Source organism: Carassius auratus, unplaced genomic scaffold (genome assembly GCF_003368295.1).
Source record: "Carassius auratus strain Wakin unplaced genomic scaffold, ASM336829v1 scaf_tig00006513, whole genome shotgun sequence".
Taxonomy (NCBI): Eukaryota; Metazoa; Chordata; class Actinopteri; order Cypriniformes; family Cyprinidae; genus Carassius; species Carassius auratus.
In genome coordinates this window covers 21,876-37,135 of record NW_020523761.1, presented here as the reverse complement: position 1 = coordinate 37,135, position 15,260 = coordinate 21,876, and the positions used below count along the sequence as shown (strand labels likewise).

The 15,260-nt window shown below is 36.5% G+C and overlaps 3 protein-coding genes across 4 annotated transcripts; 2 read left to right on the top strand and 1 right to left on the bottom strand.

Moving 5' to 3' along the window:
• Nucleotides 1-283: 283 nt before the first annotated feature.
• Nucleotides 284-2,687, top strand: LOC113071194 (solute carrier family 35 member D3-like). The gene is made up of 2 exons (XM_026244566.1): nucleotides 284-824; nucleotides 1,710-2,687. The coding sequence occupies exons 1-2, from the start codon at nucleotides 389-391 to the stop codon at nucleotides 2,537-2,539; spliced, it is 1,266 nt and encodes a 421-aa protein (XP_026100351.1). The 5' UTR covers nucleotides 284-388; the 3' UTR covers nucleotides 2,540-2,687.
• A 3,281-nt stretch (nucleotides 2,688-5,968) lies between these two features.
• LOC113071197 (lymphokine-activated killer T-cell-originated protein kinase homolog) lies at nucleotides 5,969-9,220 on the top strand. 2 transcript variants are annotated; one of them, XM_026244569.1, is made up of 8 exons: nucleotides 5,969-6,092; nucleotides 6,274-6,347; nucleotides 6,531-6,624; nucleotides 6,724-6,863; nucleotides 6,965-7,134; nucleotides 7,244-7,373; nucleotides 8,210-8,389; nucleotides 8,477-9,220. In XM_026244569.1, the coding sequence occupies exons 2-8, from the start codon at nucleotides 6,278-6,280 to the stop codon at nucleotides 8,710-8,712; spliced, it is 1,020 nt and encodes a 339-aa protein (XP_026100354.1). In that variant the 5' UTR covers nucleotides 5,969-6,092; nucleotides 6,274-6,277; the 3' UTR covers nucleotides 8,713-9,220. The 2 variants fall into 2 exon arrangements, with proteins under 2 accessions (XP_026100354.1, XP_026100355.1); XM_026244570.1 differs by lacking the exons at nucleotides 5,969-6,092; nucleotides 6,531-6,624 and having other exon boundaries at nucleotides 6,681-6,863.
• A 357-nt stretch (nucleotides 9,221-9,577) lies between these two features.
• Nucleotides 9,578-13,901, bottom strand: LOC113071196 (N-acetyltransferase ESCO2-like). The gene is made up of 10 exons (XM_026244567.1): nucleotides 13,773-13,901; nucleotides 13,275-13,329; nucleotides 12,221-13,176; nucleotides 11,958-11,994; nucleotides 11,593-11,734; nucleotides 11,388-11,519; nucleotides 11,223-11,312; nucleotides 10,991-11,134; nucleotides 10,214-10,398; nucleotides 9,578-10,130 (listed from the first exon to the last, which is right to left on the bottom strand). Exons 2-10 carry the CDS (start codon nucleotides 13,316-13,318, stop codon nucleotides 9,998-10,000), a joined length of 1,863 nt encoding a protein of 620 aa, XP_026100352.1. The 5' UTR covers nucleotides 13,319-13,329; nucleotides 13,773-13,901; the 3' UTR covers nucleotides 9,578-9,997.
• Nucleotides 13,902-15,260: the final 1,359 nt, after the last annotated feature.

Below are 15,260 nucleotides of genomic sequence, written 5' to 3'. Positions count from 1 at the left end.
ATGACTAAAAATACAGATGAAACGCATTTATAGTCTGTATTAATATACCACAGTATGCCTAGTTTTATTTGGGAGGTTTACAATTTTACTATTGGTTTACAGACTAAATTGCGTTCATCTTATTTTGTTTATAACTTTCATATTTATCAGAGGAGAAAAAAACAGTGTCAAGTACATCAAAGTAAAAAGATTGGCAGCAGCTGACTCCAATTCAATCACTGTACAAAGAAAGAGACAGTCGGAGCTGCGGTGTGTCGCATTTACTCAGCCGCGCTCGTGCTGCGTGAGTTACGCACGAGAGGAGAGTGGACGTGAATATTCAGCAGTGGAGTAAGAGCTCAGTGCGTAATACGGAGACGCCGGGAACCCCCAGTCTACGAGGAAAGACATGGAAGTTTGCAAAGGACGTTTGCTGGGCATCTCGGTGGCCGTTGCGCATGGATTTTTTTCGGGATCGCTGAATATTTTGCTAAAATTCCTCATCACGACCTATAGCTTCACGTATCTTACTTTAATTCAGTGTCTGACCAGCGGCACTGCGGCTCTCACATTAGAGGTGCTGAGGAGACTGGGCAAAATAGATATACCACCCTTCAGCTTCCAGTTAGTGAAAGTTTTTGCTAGTGTCTGTGTTTTGGCAACTTTGCAGTCCACATTAACCCTCTGGTCTCTCAGGGGACTGAGTTTACCCATGTATGTTGTGTTTAAGCGATGCTTGCCCTTGGTAACATTGGGGATTGGAGTGTGCGTGCTGAAGAACGGGATCCCATCAGCTGGGGTAATAACTGCGGTTCTCATCACCACTGGAGGAGCAGCACTGGCTGGTAAGAGTCATTTAGGTCTTTATAAATACAATTTGTAATAGTTTTTACTTTATACTGAGGTAAACACAGTTTTCACTCCAGTGAATATTTCTTAATATAGACTATTTTCTGTACATTTCTGTTGACGCATAGCTTAAAGTCTTGGCTACAAGAAAAACCTTGGAACATTTTCATCGCAATTCCCAGTAAAAAAAAAAACAAAAAAACATCGATTTAACACTAGTGGGGCATGTTGTCACAACACACTGTCATTTAAACAGTAAAACAATCACGAAAAATATAACAATTTATGAAACAGCTATTATATTAAAAACAACCTTCACTGTAATTAATACATTTGTAACATGTAAACACCACATGACAACATAAATTTGACATTTATTAACTTCATTATATTGTTGACTCTTCGTTTTGATGATAAAATTCATAAACATTATTCTAATTTATGAAGGTTTTGAACTAAATAAACCCAACAACCCAACCAAGCATAGCCATTGTGACAACTTGCACTGGTTTGATAACTAGCCTTCCATAAAGTCTCCCCAATGTAAAATTCCTCCTTTTCTGTATATTCCTAATTGTCATTTATTTTTTCCAAGTAATGTTTATGTAAATATATCATACTGATGTTCCTATGACTATTATAGCAACATTGTTTTACTAATGTGTTTTGAACTGCTTCTGAAAATTCAAGCAAAAAATAATAATAACTTGTTTTGTCTAGTTTGATGTTTAATCTTGTGCGATTCCTGCCATTCTGTATTATGCATTGTGATGTCTGCATGAAACACGCTTCTCATCAGAGTTTCAGTTGATAATGGCCATAAATCATGTATGGCGCAGTCTCTGTTTAACTTTGCAGTGCTTCGTTCTGTTTTCCTGCAGGTGCTGGAGATCTAACAGGTGACCCTTTTGGCTACATGACTGGCATTTTAGCTGTGATTGTCCACGCCTCCTATTTGGTGCTCATCCAAAAAACAAGTGCAGATAGTGATTATGGGCCGCTCACAGCCCAGTACACTATTGCAGTGGTGGCCTCTCCCGTTCTCTTCATCTGTTCCATCATAAGCATGGATGCCATTGACATGTGGACGTATGAAGGTTGGAAGAACCCGTATATCACAGGCATCTTCTGTACTTGCATCCTCATCGGCTGTGCGATGAACTTCACCACACTGCAATGTACCTATATCAACTCAGCTGTCACCACCAGTTTTGTGGGGGTGGTCAAGAGTATAGCTACTATCACTGTGGGCATGTTTGCCTTCAGTGATGTAATGCCAACCAAACTGTTTGTGGTAGGCGTGGTAGTGAACACCATCGGCTCCATCACCTACTGTGCGGTGAAATATCATGAAACCAAAAAGAAGTTAACCTACCAGGATATGGACGAGTCTGCTAAGGATGAAGAACTTCCAGGAGAACCTGACGTGGAACCAGCCAAGCCTGATGGAGATATGGAAACTCTTCCAAATTATCTGGAGAGCATTCCCAATGGCAGCCTGACGGCATCAGTTGACAGCCATGACCAGGGTCCAATTTGTAAAAATAAAGTGGCAGAGTCCATAGAATTAGAAAGACCGGGGATCCCATCAGACGATCCTACGAGACAATCTCTGAGCGACAGTTATGTAGGGGTCTGGAGATCCATTCGCACCTTAAAGTTCTTTAAGAAAGACACGTTACTTGACAACATGGAGGTTCAAAGTCCTTGATGATTGGTTTCCCGCTTGACAGCAACGCATGTTAAATTTAAGTATTGTTGAACTGATGTTGTGAACAATGTTTGCCTTTTTTCTGTCCTGAACATGATTTTATGAAAAATATTTATTTTTTTATAAAAAGGTATAGTCTGTTTGTATATTAGAGGGAGAATAACTATACGTGGATTCCCCAATAACAGATGTGCCATTTTATTGACTTAAAACAAAATATAATTTTATTTTAGGATAAGTTTGAAATATATTTTGGGGGAAAACAAATATATAAATAGTCTACTCAAATTTGACAATTCTGTCATCATTAACTCATCTTCATTTCTTTCCAAACCTGTATGACATATTTTTTTTTTTGTGGAGCATAAAAGCTGATATTTTGAAGAATTTTGGGAACGGTTTAGGATTTCAAAACTGTTCGGTTACCAAGTTATTCTTCCAAATATTTTTGTGTGTGTTTCGCAGAATAAAAGAAAGTCATACGGGTTTGGAACATCATGAGGGTGAGTAACTGTTGACAGAATTTACATTTTTGGGTGAACTATTCCTTTATATTATTTGGGCTGTTTTTATTTCGAATGATTATTTATGTTTCTATGCACGCAGTTTCTGTACCATAGTCTGTATAAAAGGTCTGTACCTGTATATTTTCTGTGTTTTGTTTACGAATGCAAATCTTAAATAAGAGGTGTTGAATTTTCCCATTTTGCATGTAGTATGCAGAACAAATTTAAACTGATTTTACATGAAAATTCAATGTTTCATCTTTAATAATACCCACCAACTGCTTTAGCTTGATTAAAGTGTGTGATCATTTAGAATCATCTTTAACTACTGGCAAAATGGTTTGATTATCAGTGATTCACAACTGGTGGGTCACGACCATAAACATGTGTTGCAAGTCTTGTTTGGACAATAGAGAAAAACAATATTTTATCAAAATAATAAAATGCAACTTACCATATAATCATGCATAGATGAGACAGGAAAATAGTTAAACGTTTAAAATGGAAGAGAAAATGCTTCCTATATGTTTTTTTTTTTGTTTGTATTTTGACAAATTAGACAGATGCCAAAATGGATGTTATGTGACATGCACTTGTTTTCATAAACCAACTAAATTTTGCAAGGTGGATGAAAATACAACCTAGACTATATTAAATACAGATACATGTGCTGTGGAAAATTGTTTGATGAGAGCATGAAATCGAGAGACAAGAAAATGACTTTTGGGGATCTGATCACATCAGAACAAATAATCAAAGAATAGTGTGATGTTTGGTTTTGGGACTTTATTTTTTTTTTTACTTTTACACACAGAAAAACTAAATTGGTACTGTGTTGGGGTTCCACTATCACAGCTGAGAACCACTGAATTCAATTAAAGTCAATATCTGTTGAGCTTGTGTTAGCTGACTTTACCAAATGTAATGTTTGATACATTAAAATTGGTTCATATTAGCAAAAGCAGACCGCAGTCATCCAGGTTCCTTAGCAACTGCTAGTCTTCTGAAAATGCAAAACATCAAGAAATATATTTCTAAACAGTTTCACAGCATTTTTATGTAACACACAGTGAACATAAAATAGTGTACTTGCTAAAATGTGAGTATTGGTTGCTTTTACAGTCAGCACTTCACACAAAAACAAACCAAAAAAAACCTGCTCAAAATTCACCCTCAGGTAATTCAAGATGTAGATGAGATTGTTTCTTCATCAGATTTATAGGAATTCAGCATTACATCATTTGCTCATAAGTTGATCCTCTGCAATGAATGGGTGCCGTCAGAATGAGAGTCCAAACAGCTGATAAAAACATCACAGCGATCAATCAATTAGCATCGTGTGAAGTGAAAAGCTGTGTGTTTGTAAGAAACACATCTACAGCTTGGATGGCCTAAGGGTAAATGTTCTGCAAATTTTCATTTTTGGGTGAACTATTCCTTTAAGGCAGGATAATGCATCCAAAGGTTTAAAACCCTCGTTTTTTGGTTTGTAAGTAGTATTCAGTATTCTCTGTCAGAAAAGCATCTCTTTAATGAGTAAATGTATACCAGACTTGAATGAACTAAACTTTAGACCTCTCGGAACAGTGTTATCTGTTGTTACACCAGAGCAACAAAGGTTTACTATATGGGGAACATTCATGTTACACACCCATGCCTTTTATTCATTTAAAATGATCTTTGCCTGACAATAAACAAGTAAAAGCAAATAAACTTCTCATGAGTACCAGGTGCTTTTGTTATCATTTCCCAGTTATAATAGATGGCACAGCATGGAGTATTATCTTCTCCATTTTGCTCAAGGCATAGTATGAAAGACAATTTGCCAGACAATAGAGCACAAGCCCTCAGAGCCAAAAGTGTTAAAATAGCTTGAAGCCATGAGTAGAAAAGATGGTTGTGTTATGGGTACTGATCACATGGGTTTTTCGTGAAGCATTTGTTTGTTTTTTGCTTTTATGTTCCCATTCTTAATATGATTTATGGCCAATTTAATGTAACAGTCAATGGTCAAACAGATTTGCATATCATTACTTAATCGCTCTGGAGTTGCTCTCTCTCTCTCTCTCTCTCTCGCTCTAATTCTCTCTCTCTCTCTCTCTCTCTCTCTCTCTCTCTCTCTCTCTCTCTCTCTCTCTCTCTCTCTCTCTGCCCAGCTGAGTAGCTTGAACACAAAAGCTTGAAAAATGGCAGCCTGCATTGAGTGATGCACAAAAAAGAAAAAAAGAAATAAAAGCATGCTTGGACACGGGCCACATGGTTGTGTACGTAGACTTGCCTTGGGCATAGCAGAGTATTTAAGTAATATTATTTACAAAACAACAACAACTAGTTCATTAAGCAACTCCCATGCGTTTTATAACACTAGGCTACATTAAATAATAATACAAGTTACAAATATTAGATAATGGATAATAGACCATACATGTGTGACATCCAACTGTCTAGGCCTATATGTTTAAAAATACTGCAATGTTTAATTAGTCTACATTAAGTGCGCGCTATATTTCCATTATTTTGACACCCGAAGAAACGGGGGAAAACCTTTCTGAAATAAAAGGTGTCTTGTTGAAGGGTCAGTGTTATTTTAGTATTATTTAGTTTATTGTTAATATTTTGAATTAATTATAATTATTGGGTCTTTGTTGATCAGTTTTCATTTTATTTTAATCTTTTACTTATTATTATTATTATTTTTTATTACAATTTAGGCATATTTTTTGCAGTTTTAGATTTAGTTTTTATTTAATTCCAGTAGTTTTAGTGATTCAGCTTAAACGTATTTCATTTTATTACTTTTAACCTAATATTTAAATTTTACTTCTGCTGTATTTATTTCAATTATTTCTGAATAGACTAACACTGGAATATGAGAAGGAACCTTCTTTTACTGCCTATGGAAGGAACTGAAAAAAACGTACGCAGTTAGTTTTGTCCCTCCACGGACTCTGTAGCATTACGTACATGATTTGACGTCAAACTAACCGGTGATTTTCAAATACGAGCGCGTATTTCAGCATCTCTGAAGTTCTTCTTTCTTGTCTAATGTAATTGAAATTGTTTATATTATATATATATGGTTCATTTTACGCATTATGATTTGACGTTTGATTTGATGTGTAGCGTGATTAGTCTTGTTTTTAACGTTTGTCTTACATATTTGAACAATGCACATTTGATTCTAAGTGTAGCATCAAAATATGATAATCTTTTATTGTTTAATTTTAGCGAAATGGAGGCCAACAAAGAATCACCTAGTGCCTTTAAAACGCCTTGCAAGCCTGCAAAAGGAAAAAATCCAGGTAAAGTGATCTTTAAACGTCTGATGCTATGATTACAATAACATTAACGTTACATAGATTTTCTCATGATCAAGAAGACTAACGTTTACATCCCATCAAAATATTGTCGTTTTTTCCCTTTTATTTTATTTTTTCTGGAAAATATTAAAATAGTTAATTAACTTAAATGTATTGTTTTATTAGTCAGTGCATGTGGAACCCCAGTCACCATTCCTGCCTCTCCTTTCATGAAGAAGCTCGGCTGTGGGACTGGAGTCAACGTCTATCTCATGAACCGGTAACCGGTTAAATACATCTATCTGATGCATGTTTGTACTACCTACCCCATTACAGTGTCATGGAAAAGTTGAAACATCTATGCCACTATTTCCATCAGGATGGGTAAGCACACTCATTCACCATGGGCCATTAAGAAGATCAACAGCAAGTGTGCAAAAAGTCAAATGACCATTTATCAGAGGCGTCTGTGCGAGGAGGCAAAGATCTTAAAAGACCTGCATCACCCCAATATTGTTGGTAAATATGTCTTTAAAGTATAACATTTCAATGTTATGGTAAATGTGAAGATTATAAGACAAACATATTTTTAAATGAATTGATTCCTGTGTGTTTTTAAGGCTTCAGAGCTTTTACCACAGCAAAAGACGGCTCTAAGTGTTTGGCGATGGAGTACGGTGGAGAGCAGTCTCTGAATGACCTCATTGAGAAGAGGAGAGAGGAGGGTTTGCAGGCATTTCCAGTGGCCACTATTGAGAAAGTGGCTCTTCATGTTGCTCGTGGTTTACAGGTGTGGTTGTAAAATCAGATATTTGATTTGACTTTTTCCCCATCTTTAAATATCGTAATTATTACGAAATCTCAGGCTTCTACTTCTGCGCTTTGGCTTTTTTCTTCAGTACCTGCACAATGAGAAAAAGCTTTTGCATGGAGACATGAAATCATGCAACGTTGTCATCAAGGGTGACTTTGATAGCATCAAAATCTGTGATGTTGGTGTGTCACTGCCACTGGATGAAAACATGCAGGGTATGAAAATCATATTCTTTTACTTTAGGTTTTCTTTTTTACTTCTTTTTTTTATCATTTTGAACGATGGCCCATCAGTTGAGAAGCCCTCTATTAATCCTATGAAATCCGAAATATGTGAAATAATAGTCTGAAGAATCTTTTGCTCATGTGTTTTTGTTGAGTGTCATATTTGATACAGCAGACATTTATGGCCCCAAACTGGGCAAAAACAAAAACTGTGCAGTTGCAGATATTTACATGGCCAGAATGTAAAATTAAATTCTTATTGTTTGTAATATAAATCAGTGAGATCTTTTTTTGACTGCTTACATAAAATACATATGAACATCAGTTGTCACACTACACTTGTATCTCACAGTAATATGTCTATTTGTATGTTATTTAAATCTTGAATAAATCTCTGGGTCTTTGTTGGGGTCTAGACATATGGCTAAATGTAAAAAAGTCTGTTTTATCATGTTTAATACTTACATTTTAACTTGATTTTTCTAAAAAATGATGTGTGGATCAAATAAAAAAATACATTAAATCTATGCATTTAGCAGACACTTATCCAAAGCGACTTACAGTACATTCAGGCTATAAATCTTTTACCTAACGTGTTCCCTGGGAATCAAACTTACAACCTTTTGCACTGCTAATGCAATGCTCTAACACTGAGCCAAGGGAACACAGGATAAGCATGTTTCATAGCAAAAAGGCACATACACCATGACCTGAAGGTTGATCATTTTTAGAATGATACTAAAATGCATTTTATTTAACTATCAGACAGTAGAAGGCATGCAGAGTGTTGCTTGTCACTGTTGTGATGTTTCAAATCTTTTCTTCAGTGAGTGATCCAAAGGCCCACTACATTGGGACGGAGCCGTGGAAGCCTAAGGAAGCTTTGGAAGATGGAGTGATCTCAGACAAAGCCGATATCTTTGCATATGGACTCACGCTGTGGGAGATGATGACACTTTCTGTTCCTCACCTGGAGATGCTGGACACTGAGGGTGACGATGATGATGGTAAAATTACTATTTCGTCTTTTGCTTATATTTGGCATTTTTCACACTTTTCCATGATTTAAAGTGATTTAATGAATGTTTTTTTAGATAACTCCTTTGATGAGGATGATTTTGATGAAGATGCATATTATGAGAGACTGGGAACTCGGCCGGCTTTGGACGCAGCGACTCTTGGAGGGGCTTATCAGAGGATGGTGGAGCTCTTCTGTCTCTGTACAGAAGAAGACCCCCATAAAAGACCCTCGGCAGCTCACATTGTTCAGGTGTTGGAGTCAAACACCCAGCTTTGTGACAAAAGCAGTGAGGTCACTGTAATTGATTAAATGTTCTATTTGCCTGTTGGGTCTGGTTACTGTTCTGTCTATAGTTTTACTTTGTGAGCTGGTGTTTTTTCACGTTGTAAATACTTTTCTGTTGAGGATTTAATCATGTTACATATGTTCTTATGTATTCTTTTGATCTATTCATACATTCTAGATACTGTAGTTTTCAGTGCCAGTTGAATTCATATCTGTTTTTGAACCATTAACCTGTGTGTAAAATCAGCACACGTTAAAATTGGAATTTTTGAATGGATTTTTTTTTTCCTCTCGCAAAGGGCAAGTTCTCAAGTACTATATTGATTATATTAGCAAAATAGCTGAATATAATGAGTAATTATATTCAACATGGAAATCTCCATGTGAGGTTAGCATGCCCTGTTGTATTACCTGCTACAGTCTATTCTATTATTAGATTTGTGATGCTGTGGATGCATTTATTTACTTTCTGTTGTCAACATAATTGTTGGACGTATAAGAATAAACAATGGTTGTCATGACTTTTAACCAGTCCTATGTATACAGTTATTTTTATGTTTCTCATATTTTTCCAGACTCACTTGCACCCTCTGCATTAGAGGTTAAAATCCTCTGCTCTAAATTAAGGCATTTAGCTTTTTCTTTAAAATGACTGAATGTTTTTATTGGCAGAGTAATTAAAACTATATGCAATATTTGACAATCAAATTAACGGCAAAATATTACCAACTGAAAACTTAAGTAGAGATAATAAAGCTAAGCTCTGCAATTTATCAAAGGTTCATGGAAGTATTCATCAATATATAATGGGAAACCTTAAAAACAGAATAATTCAAGAAGAATTCTTGAAACTCACTATGACAGATCTACACAAATACAATACAAAAAATATGAAGTACAATTTATTTAAAAATATGTACAAAGTCAAAAGCAAGGAGCATTTCAGTTGAAAGTTCTTGTTCAATTTACAATTAACTTGAAAGGAAATTCTGAATCTAATTTTCCAAAACAGGAATCTTTAAGGCCGGCTTAGTTTAACGGATTTTTGTGCTAAATTAGCATACATACCATTTGGCCTAATGTTAAGTGTCTTAAACATGAATTCACTGTCAAAAGACAATCCATCAATCTCTGCACAACAGTAAAACATGGATTTTCTCCTGAACAGATCTGGAGCACTTCATGAGATTGATCATATTAGACTGAACTTAATTTGAACATCTAACAATTTTTTTTTTATCTATTAAAAAAAAAATACAAAAGCATTCACAAATGCAGTCATACTAAAACCTACAGGAAACGTTTTTCTTTAACTGATGAAGTTGTACACCAGAAATGTTGGCGTCTCGCAGTACTTCGTAGCAAACAGCTTTCCTTCTGGTGTAGGGTCAGAGAAGGCGATTTCCTCTTTGGTCAGGTGGCTCCCGTACATGAAAGTAGTCCTGAATTAGTAAGAAACAATTTTATATACAGAAACAAAGTCCCATGATAAACATAAAAAATAATAATAATAAAAATTAAGTACCTGAGAGTGTCCAGAAGGCGAGTGGCGATGCCCTTCCTCCTCATCAGACTGAAAACCCAGATGCGACTGACACCACAGATGGCTTGTTCCGCCACTGTAGAACAGCACCAGGCTCTGTGGTGCTCCAGGAAATCCTCCTTGCTCATGTCTTTGGCGTTCTCTTGCTGTTCCAGCACCCGAAAAGCCTAATTGATATTGGGTATGATGAGAGTTTACTAAGATCAGTTCAGGGTTTCTGCAAGTTTCTTGATGGTAATTGTTTTTGTTTTTTTTTACACACAAATAGCTCAAGGATTGAATAGCTCTCTTCCTAACCACTATGATATGGAAATCACATTTAATGTACCTTCTTATCACACTGCTTAATTAGTATTTTTGTCCTGTACTCTAGTGTCTAAAGATTCTTAAATCTACATTTACTTGACAAGTAACATGAAAATAGTTTGGTGTTCTGAGAAACTGATACAATTAAAACAAGAACAAATATCTGCCAATGGGCTCAGAAAAACCTATTTAATTTCTGACAAGTTAATTCTTAATTAAAATTTCTCAGAAAAAAATTATATTATATATATTATATTATAATTTTTTTGCAATGCATAAACATTTAATGCCATGACATTTCTGCTCAGATTTGAAACCTTTTTGGTCCTTAACTTGTGGAAGGGGGAAAACAAACCTTTTAAGACCACAGAAACACTTATCAACTGTACTTTATAGCTCAGAATGGCAATGTTACTAAAATCAAATGGTGGAATTCTTTTGTTAAACACTCACTTGTCTAATATTTTCAGCCACCAGACATCCCACCACCATCCTGTCGCTGTTGATGAACAGGTAGGTTTTGGCTGAGCTCGGGCTACTGAGGGTGATTTGCTGAAAGCCCAATTCACTGTCTGCAATCCGTCTCACGTCCTCGGCCTGAAACAAAGCAGCATAGGTTAGGAAATGCTGAAGTTACGCTGGACAGATCAAGTGTTTAAACTATAACCAAACACTGCCAGCATACCTTTTTTGTGGCATACTTAGGATCATCAGGTAGAACGAGAATAATCTTTCCATCCCAGAACTCTGCCACAACCCTCTCTTTTTTCCAGCCCTAGAAACATAAAAAATGTGAAACTGCTGTATTTTTTTCCCCAGCAGAATTGATGAAAACTTCATGACAGCTCACCACAAACTTAATGGTGTCCAGGAAGCGCTGATGGAACTGCGTGTGCTGGAAGTTGTCCTCTGGACTATCTGTGCTGTACAGCATCCCACAGGACCCACACATGGTAGCGCCGAACTGCTTCTGACCAGCATCCTAAATACCGGACACGTTAGGTGAAAAAGAACTACCAGGTTATTTCTCTCCAACAATTAGACTTTCTACTCACAATGATAAGCTGGTTATCTGTTTGCTTCTTCATCTCTCTTCTCAAGGCAGTTCTCTCTTTTGCCTTCAGAGCAGAAGAACCAGTCAGTGCAGAAGGAGTGCTGGTGTTCCGCGGTGGTGACAAAACCCCTTTTTTCTGAGATCTAAAACAAAGAAGAGAACAACTGATGAGGATCAAACACTTTATGTGGTCATGACATAGCTGATAGATTGAATATAACCTGGCTGGCACACACAACATCATTAGTTCATTCTATTACATTGGCCTTATGCAGCTAAGATTTTGAAACTTTATCAATTTTTTACAGTAGCCATGACTTTTTGACACAGCTGCATTAGGAGTAAATGAGTATATGTCTGTCTTACCTCTTAGTGCCAAAAATGGGATAGACAGATGACTCTTCTGAAGACGGAGAAATAAAAAATCATTTACAAAACATAAAAAAAATCAGACATTGTTTTGCTTTGTTAAAAACAGAATTTATAAAAAAAATATTTAACAAGTTATCTAAGAAAAAAACTGATCAAATTAGAAAGTAAGAAAAATAATATATAATAAAAAGTACTTGTTTATAAAATCAAATATATTTTAGTTTTTTTTGTTATTATAAAAAGTTGATATTTTTTACCTTCATCAAGAGAGCTGTTGTGATCTGGTGGTGGTATGTCACTCACATCAAACACCGAATCTGTTTTTGCGGTCGAGTCCTGGAAAACATCAGCTTCAGCTGATCTGCTGGGACTTACGGATCTCCTCAAAACCACCTTTAACTCTTTGGTAATACCATGGATATGTGCCAGGACCTGAGGGGACATCTGCTTGGGGCTCAACATCACTTGCGTTGACTCGCTGTCCTTTTCAACTTTATCAGTAGTAACTTTAGCGGTGTTGTCTGCATTCAGGTGTTTTTTTAAGAAGATGGCTCGGCGGACTGGGGAACGTTCTCCTGGCGCTGTCTGCGCTTCCTTCTCCTTTGTGGGTTTCTCATAGGTTGAGGGTTGTTTAGGCTTTGTGCTCTGTGCAGATCTTTTGAACATTGAAGTGGGCTTTTTTCCAGTGCTGAAGAAAGCTGCTCCTACAACCAGCTTGGGTTTACTCTTGGATTTCATACTGCTAAATGAAATCGGGGCCACCATGGCCTTCAGCGACTGATCAGTTTGCACATCAGAGAGATTTTTCCCTTTGGGTTTAGCAATAAAGTAACCTTTTAGGTTAGATTGTGGACCTGTGGCACTGCCTTTCATTTGGACCTTCCTCACTGGTTTTTTAACAGGATTTCCAGGGAGACATGATGGTTCTTTGCTAGGGACTGATGGCGGTGACTTGGTTTCCTTTAACAGCTTCCTTTCCAGAGGTGTGAGATAAAGAGGTTTCTGCTTGCTGTAGAAGGATCCCGCTCCCAATACAGTTTTTCGTGGCGAGATTCGTTTTGGAGGAGATTTTAGTGAAGAGGTCCTCGGCATCTTCTTAGGTGTACTGAGAATCTTTTGGGGTGATGCCAGCGAGATGGGAATATTCTCTTTTTGTCGAGTGGCTCTTCTCGGAGAGTTTCTCAGGCTTGTTATTTGTTTCTTAGATGGGTTACTGTGGTGGGTTTAAAGTGAATTAAAGGGTTTACAATCGCTGTCATAAGAGGAAAGTACATTTCAATATCTAATATCTAACAAAATGACATCTCATACCTCTCAGCATCTGGAGAGCCATGTTTTCTTTTTCGGGATAACATCTTCAAATCACCTGAAATGAGCAGACAGGGAATCAACATGACAAGAACAGATTATGCATTTCTAGAACATTCTGATATTTTTGAAATATAATTTAGCTCTCACTAATATGAGAACTGTAGAGAAAACGTAGTAACCTGATCAAATTTGGTAAACAAAATTCATAATTTGCGTCAGTAGACAAAGAGAATAACTTACTCTGTGACTTTAAACTGAGAAATTCCAAAGAATCCAACTTTAATTCAAAGTTTCAATCTCAAGCTTATTGCTATGATAACTATATATGTAGTTTGGCTCATAGGTTACAGAACATATATTTTCAATACAAATCATAAATACCGCAGCTATTTTCTATGCGCCAATTAGTTGACAAGTAACATCTCGTTTCAAAATACACGCAGGATCCCACAGTCAACAATGACAATGTAACAATAATGTATGTAGTAGTTCACATACCAGGTGAAATAAATCCGATTCTGTTCTTGAATTTGTGTGGAAACAGCTGAACAAAATAATCGCGGCAAATCTCTCGCTTCACCCGCGGTTTGTTTTGAACAACGCGCCAAAGTCAATTGTGGCGCACACGGAAACGGAAACAACGAATGTGTATGACGCCCGGTTAAGTGCGATTCATCTATACGAATCGGTTCTTTCGAACAGTTTGTTTCAAAGAACCGGTTCAACAAACTGAGCGCTCCGATTCAGATTGAACAGCTGTTCAGTTCCTTCAATAAAAAAGGAATTTAGAATGTAAATAGTTAACGATTTGTGTATACAGTGTTTTATTCATTAGAACTAATATAAGGATTTGCTGACGTGAGCAAAGTTCAGAACTTCGGAATGAATTGTTCAGACTCGAATCGTTTAGACCATAGACATATAAATAGCCCCTTCAACTAGATGCAAATGAACGATTCATTCATCGGGAATCACGTCATTGGAGCCCTGCTTGTTTCTGTTGTGGTCGGAATCGATGGTGCACATGACATGTGCCTCTGAAGCAGATTATTAACACTGATGTGCTCTATGTTTTGTTGAATACATATAAATTGAAAGGTTGCGTCTTTGCGTAAAAATGTGTTTTTAAAAACGCCGATGAGTAGTGAATCGTGTGCTTCCTATGCCCATGCAAAACAGTGTTTATGCTGTCAACAGTTTAAATACGAAACAATTATAATGCTAATAATAATACAACATTCAACAAAACGAAAGATTATCAAAACTGCAATATACTGTAACTTGACATTGTGAGATTGTAATTGTTGGAGGTTCGGTGTGTCTTCAGATATGTAACAAGAATAAACACACAAAACAAAAACAGTGATTATTAAAAGTTGCAGTACATGCTTCTCTTTCACAGTTGTCTCACCGCCCTATACCATCTATATGGGTAAAGATAAATATGAAAGTAAGGACCGAAGTCCTTGTTATTAATATTTTTCAGAACCCTCACCCTGTACTTGTCAGACCATTAATAACTTTTTGTTTTTCAACAGGTGAAGATCTTATAAAATATGCATGGCCTTTGGTATGGCATGAGGACAGATAAACTCTATAATTTTGTTCACACTTCAGAATTTTATTAGGATGCATCATCTTGAAATTACAGAAATTAAACTAATCTGAGTAATTTGTGCCAAAAAATACCAATTACTGCCTGTCTGAACAAACTCTATGTGATTCTAAGGTGCTCAGGTTTTACTATATTAATTTGAAATATACTATATTAAATCATCAACAGACTTGACAAAACACAAGAGGAGCGCTATCCTGATCTTGCTGCTGAGAAGGAGTCCCGGGACAGAGAGGAAAGAAGTGAGAAAAAGGCTAAATTACAAGAGCAGAAGAAAAAGGAGAAGGAAGAAATGAAAAAGAAAAAAGAGATGGAAGAATTAAGGTGCTGCATATTGTTAAAATGTTGAGCATATTATACATTTATTAACC

Bases quoted from the DNA above. Each gene is read 5' to 3' on its own strand.
- LOC113071194 (XM_026244566.1), top strand. From the start codon at position 389: ATGGAAGTTTGCAAAGGACGTTTGCTGGGCATCTCGGTGGCCGTTGCG. The intron at 825-1,709 runs GTAAGAGTCATT...GTTTTCCTGCAG, and splicing joins TGGAGGAGCAGCACTGGCTG to GTGCTGGAGATCTAACAGGT.
- LOC113071197 (XM_026244569.1), top strand. From the start codon at position 6,278: ATGGAGGCCAACAAAGAATCACCTAGTGCCTTTAAAACGCCTTGCAAG. The intron at 6,348-6,530 runs GTAAAGTGATCT...TTGTTTTATTAG, and splicing joins TGCAAAAGGAAAAAATCCAG to TCAGTGCATGTGGAACCCCA. The intron at 7,135-7,243 runs GTGTGGTTGTAA...TTTTTTCTTCAG, and splicing joins ATGTTGCTCGTGGTTTACAG to TACCTGCACAATGAGAAAAA.
- LOC113071196 (XM_026244567.1), bottom strand. From the start codon at position 13,318: ATGTTATCCCGAAAAAGAAAACATGGCTCTCCAGATGCTGAGAG. The intron at 13,177-13,274 runs GTATGAGATGTC...AACCCACCACAG, and splicing joins GGCTCTCCAGATGCTGAGAG to TAACCCATCTAAGAAACAAA. The intron at 11,135-11,222 runs GTATGCTGGCAG...GCTTTGTTTCAG, and splicing joins CTAAGTATGCCACAAAAAAG to GCCGAGGACGTGAGACGGAT.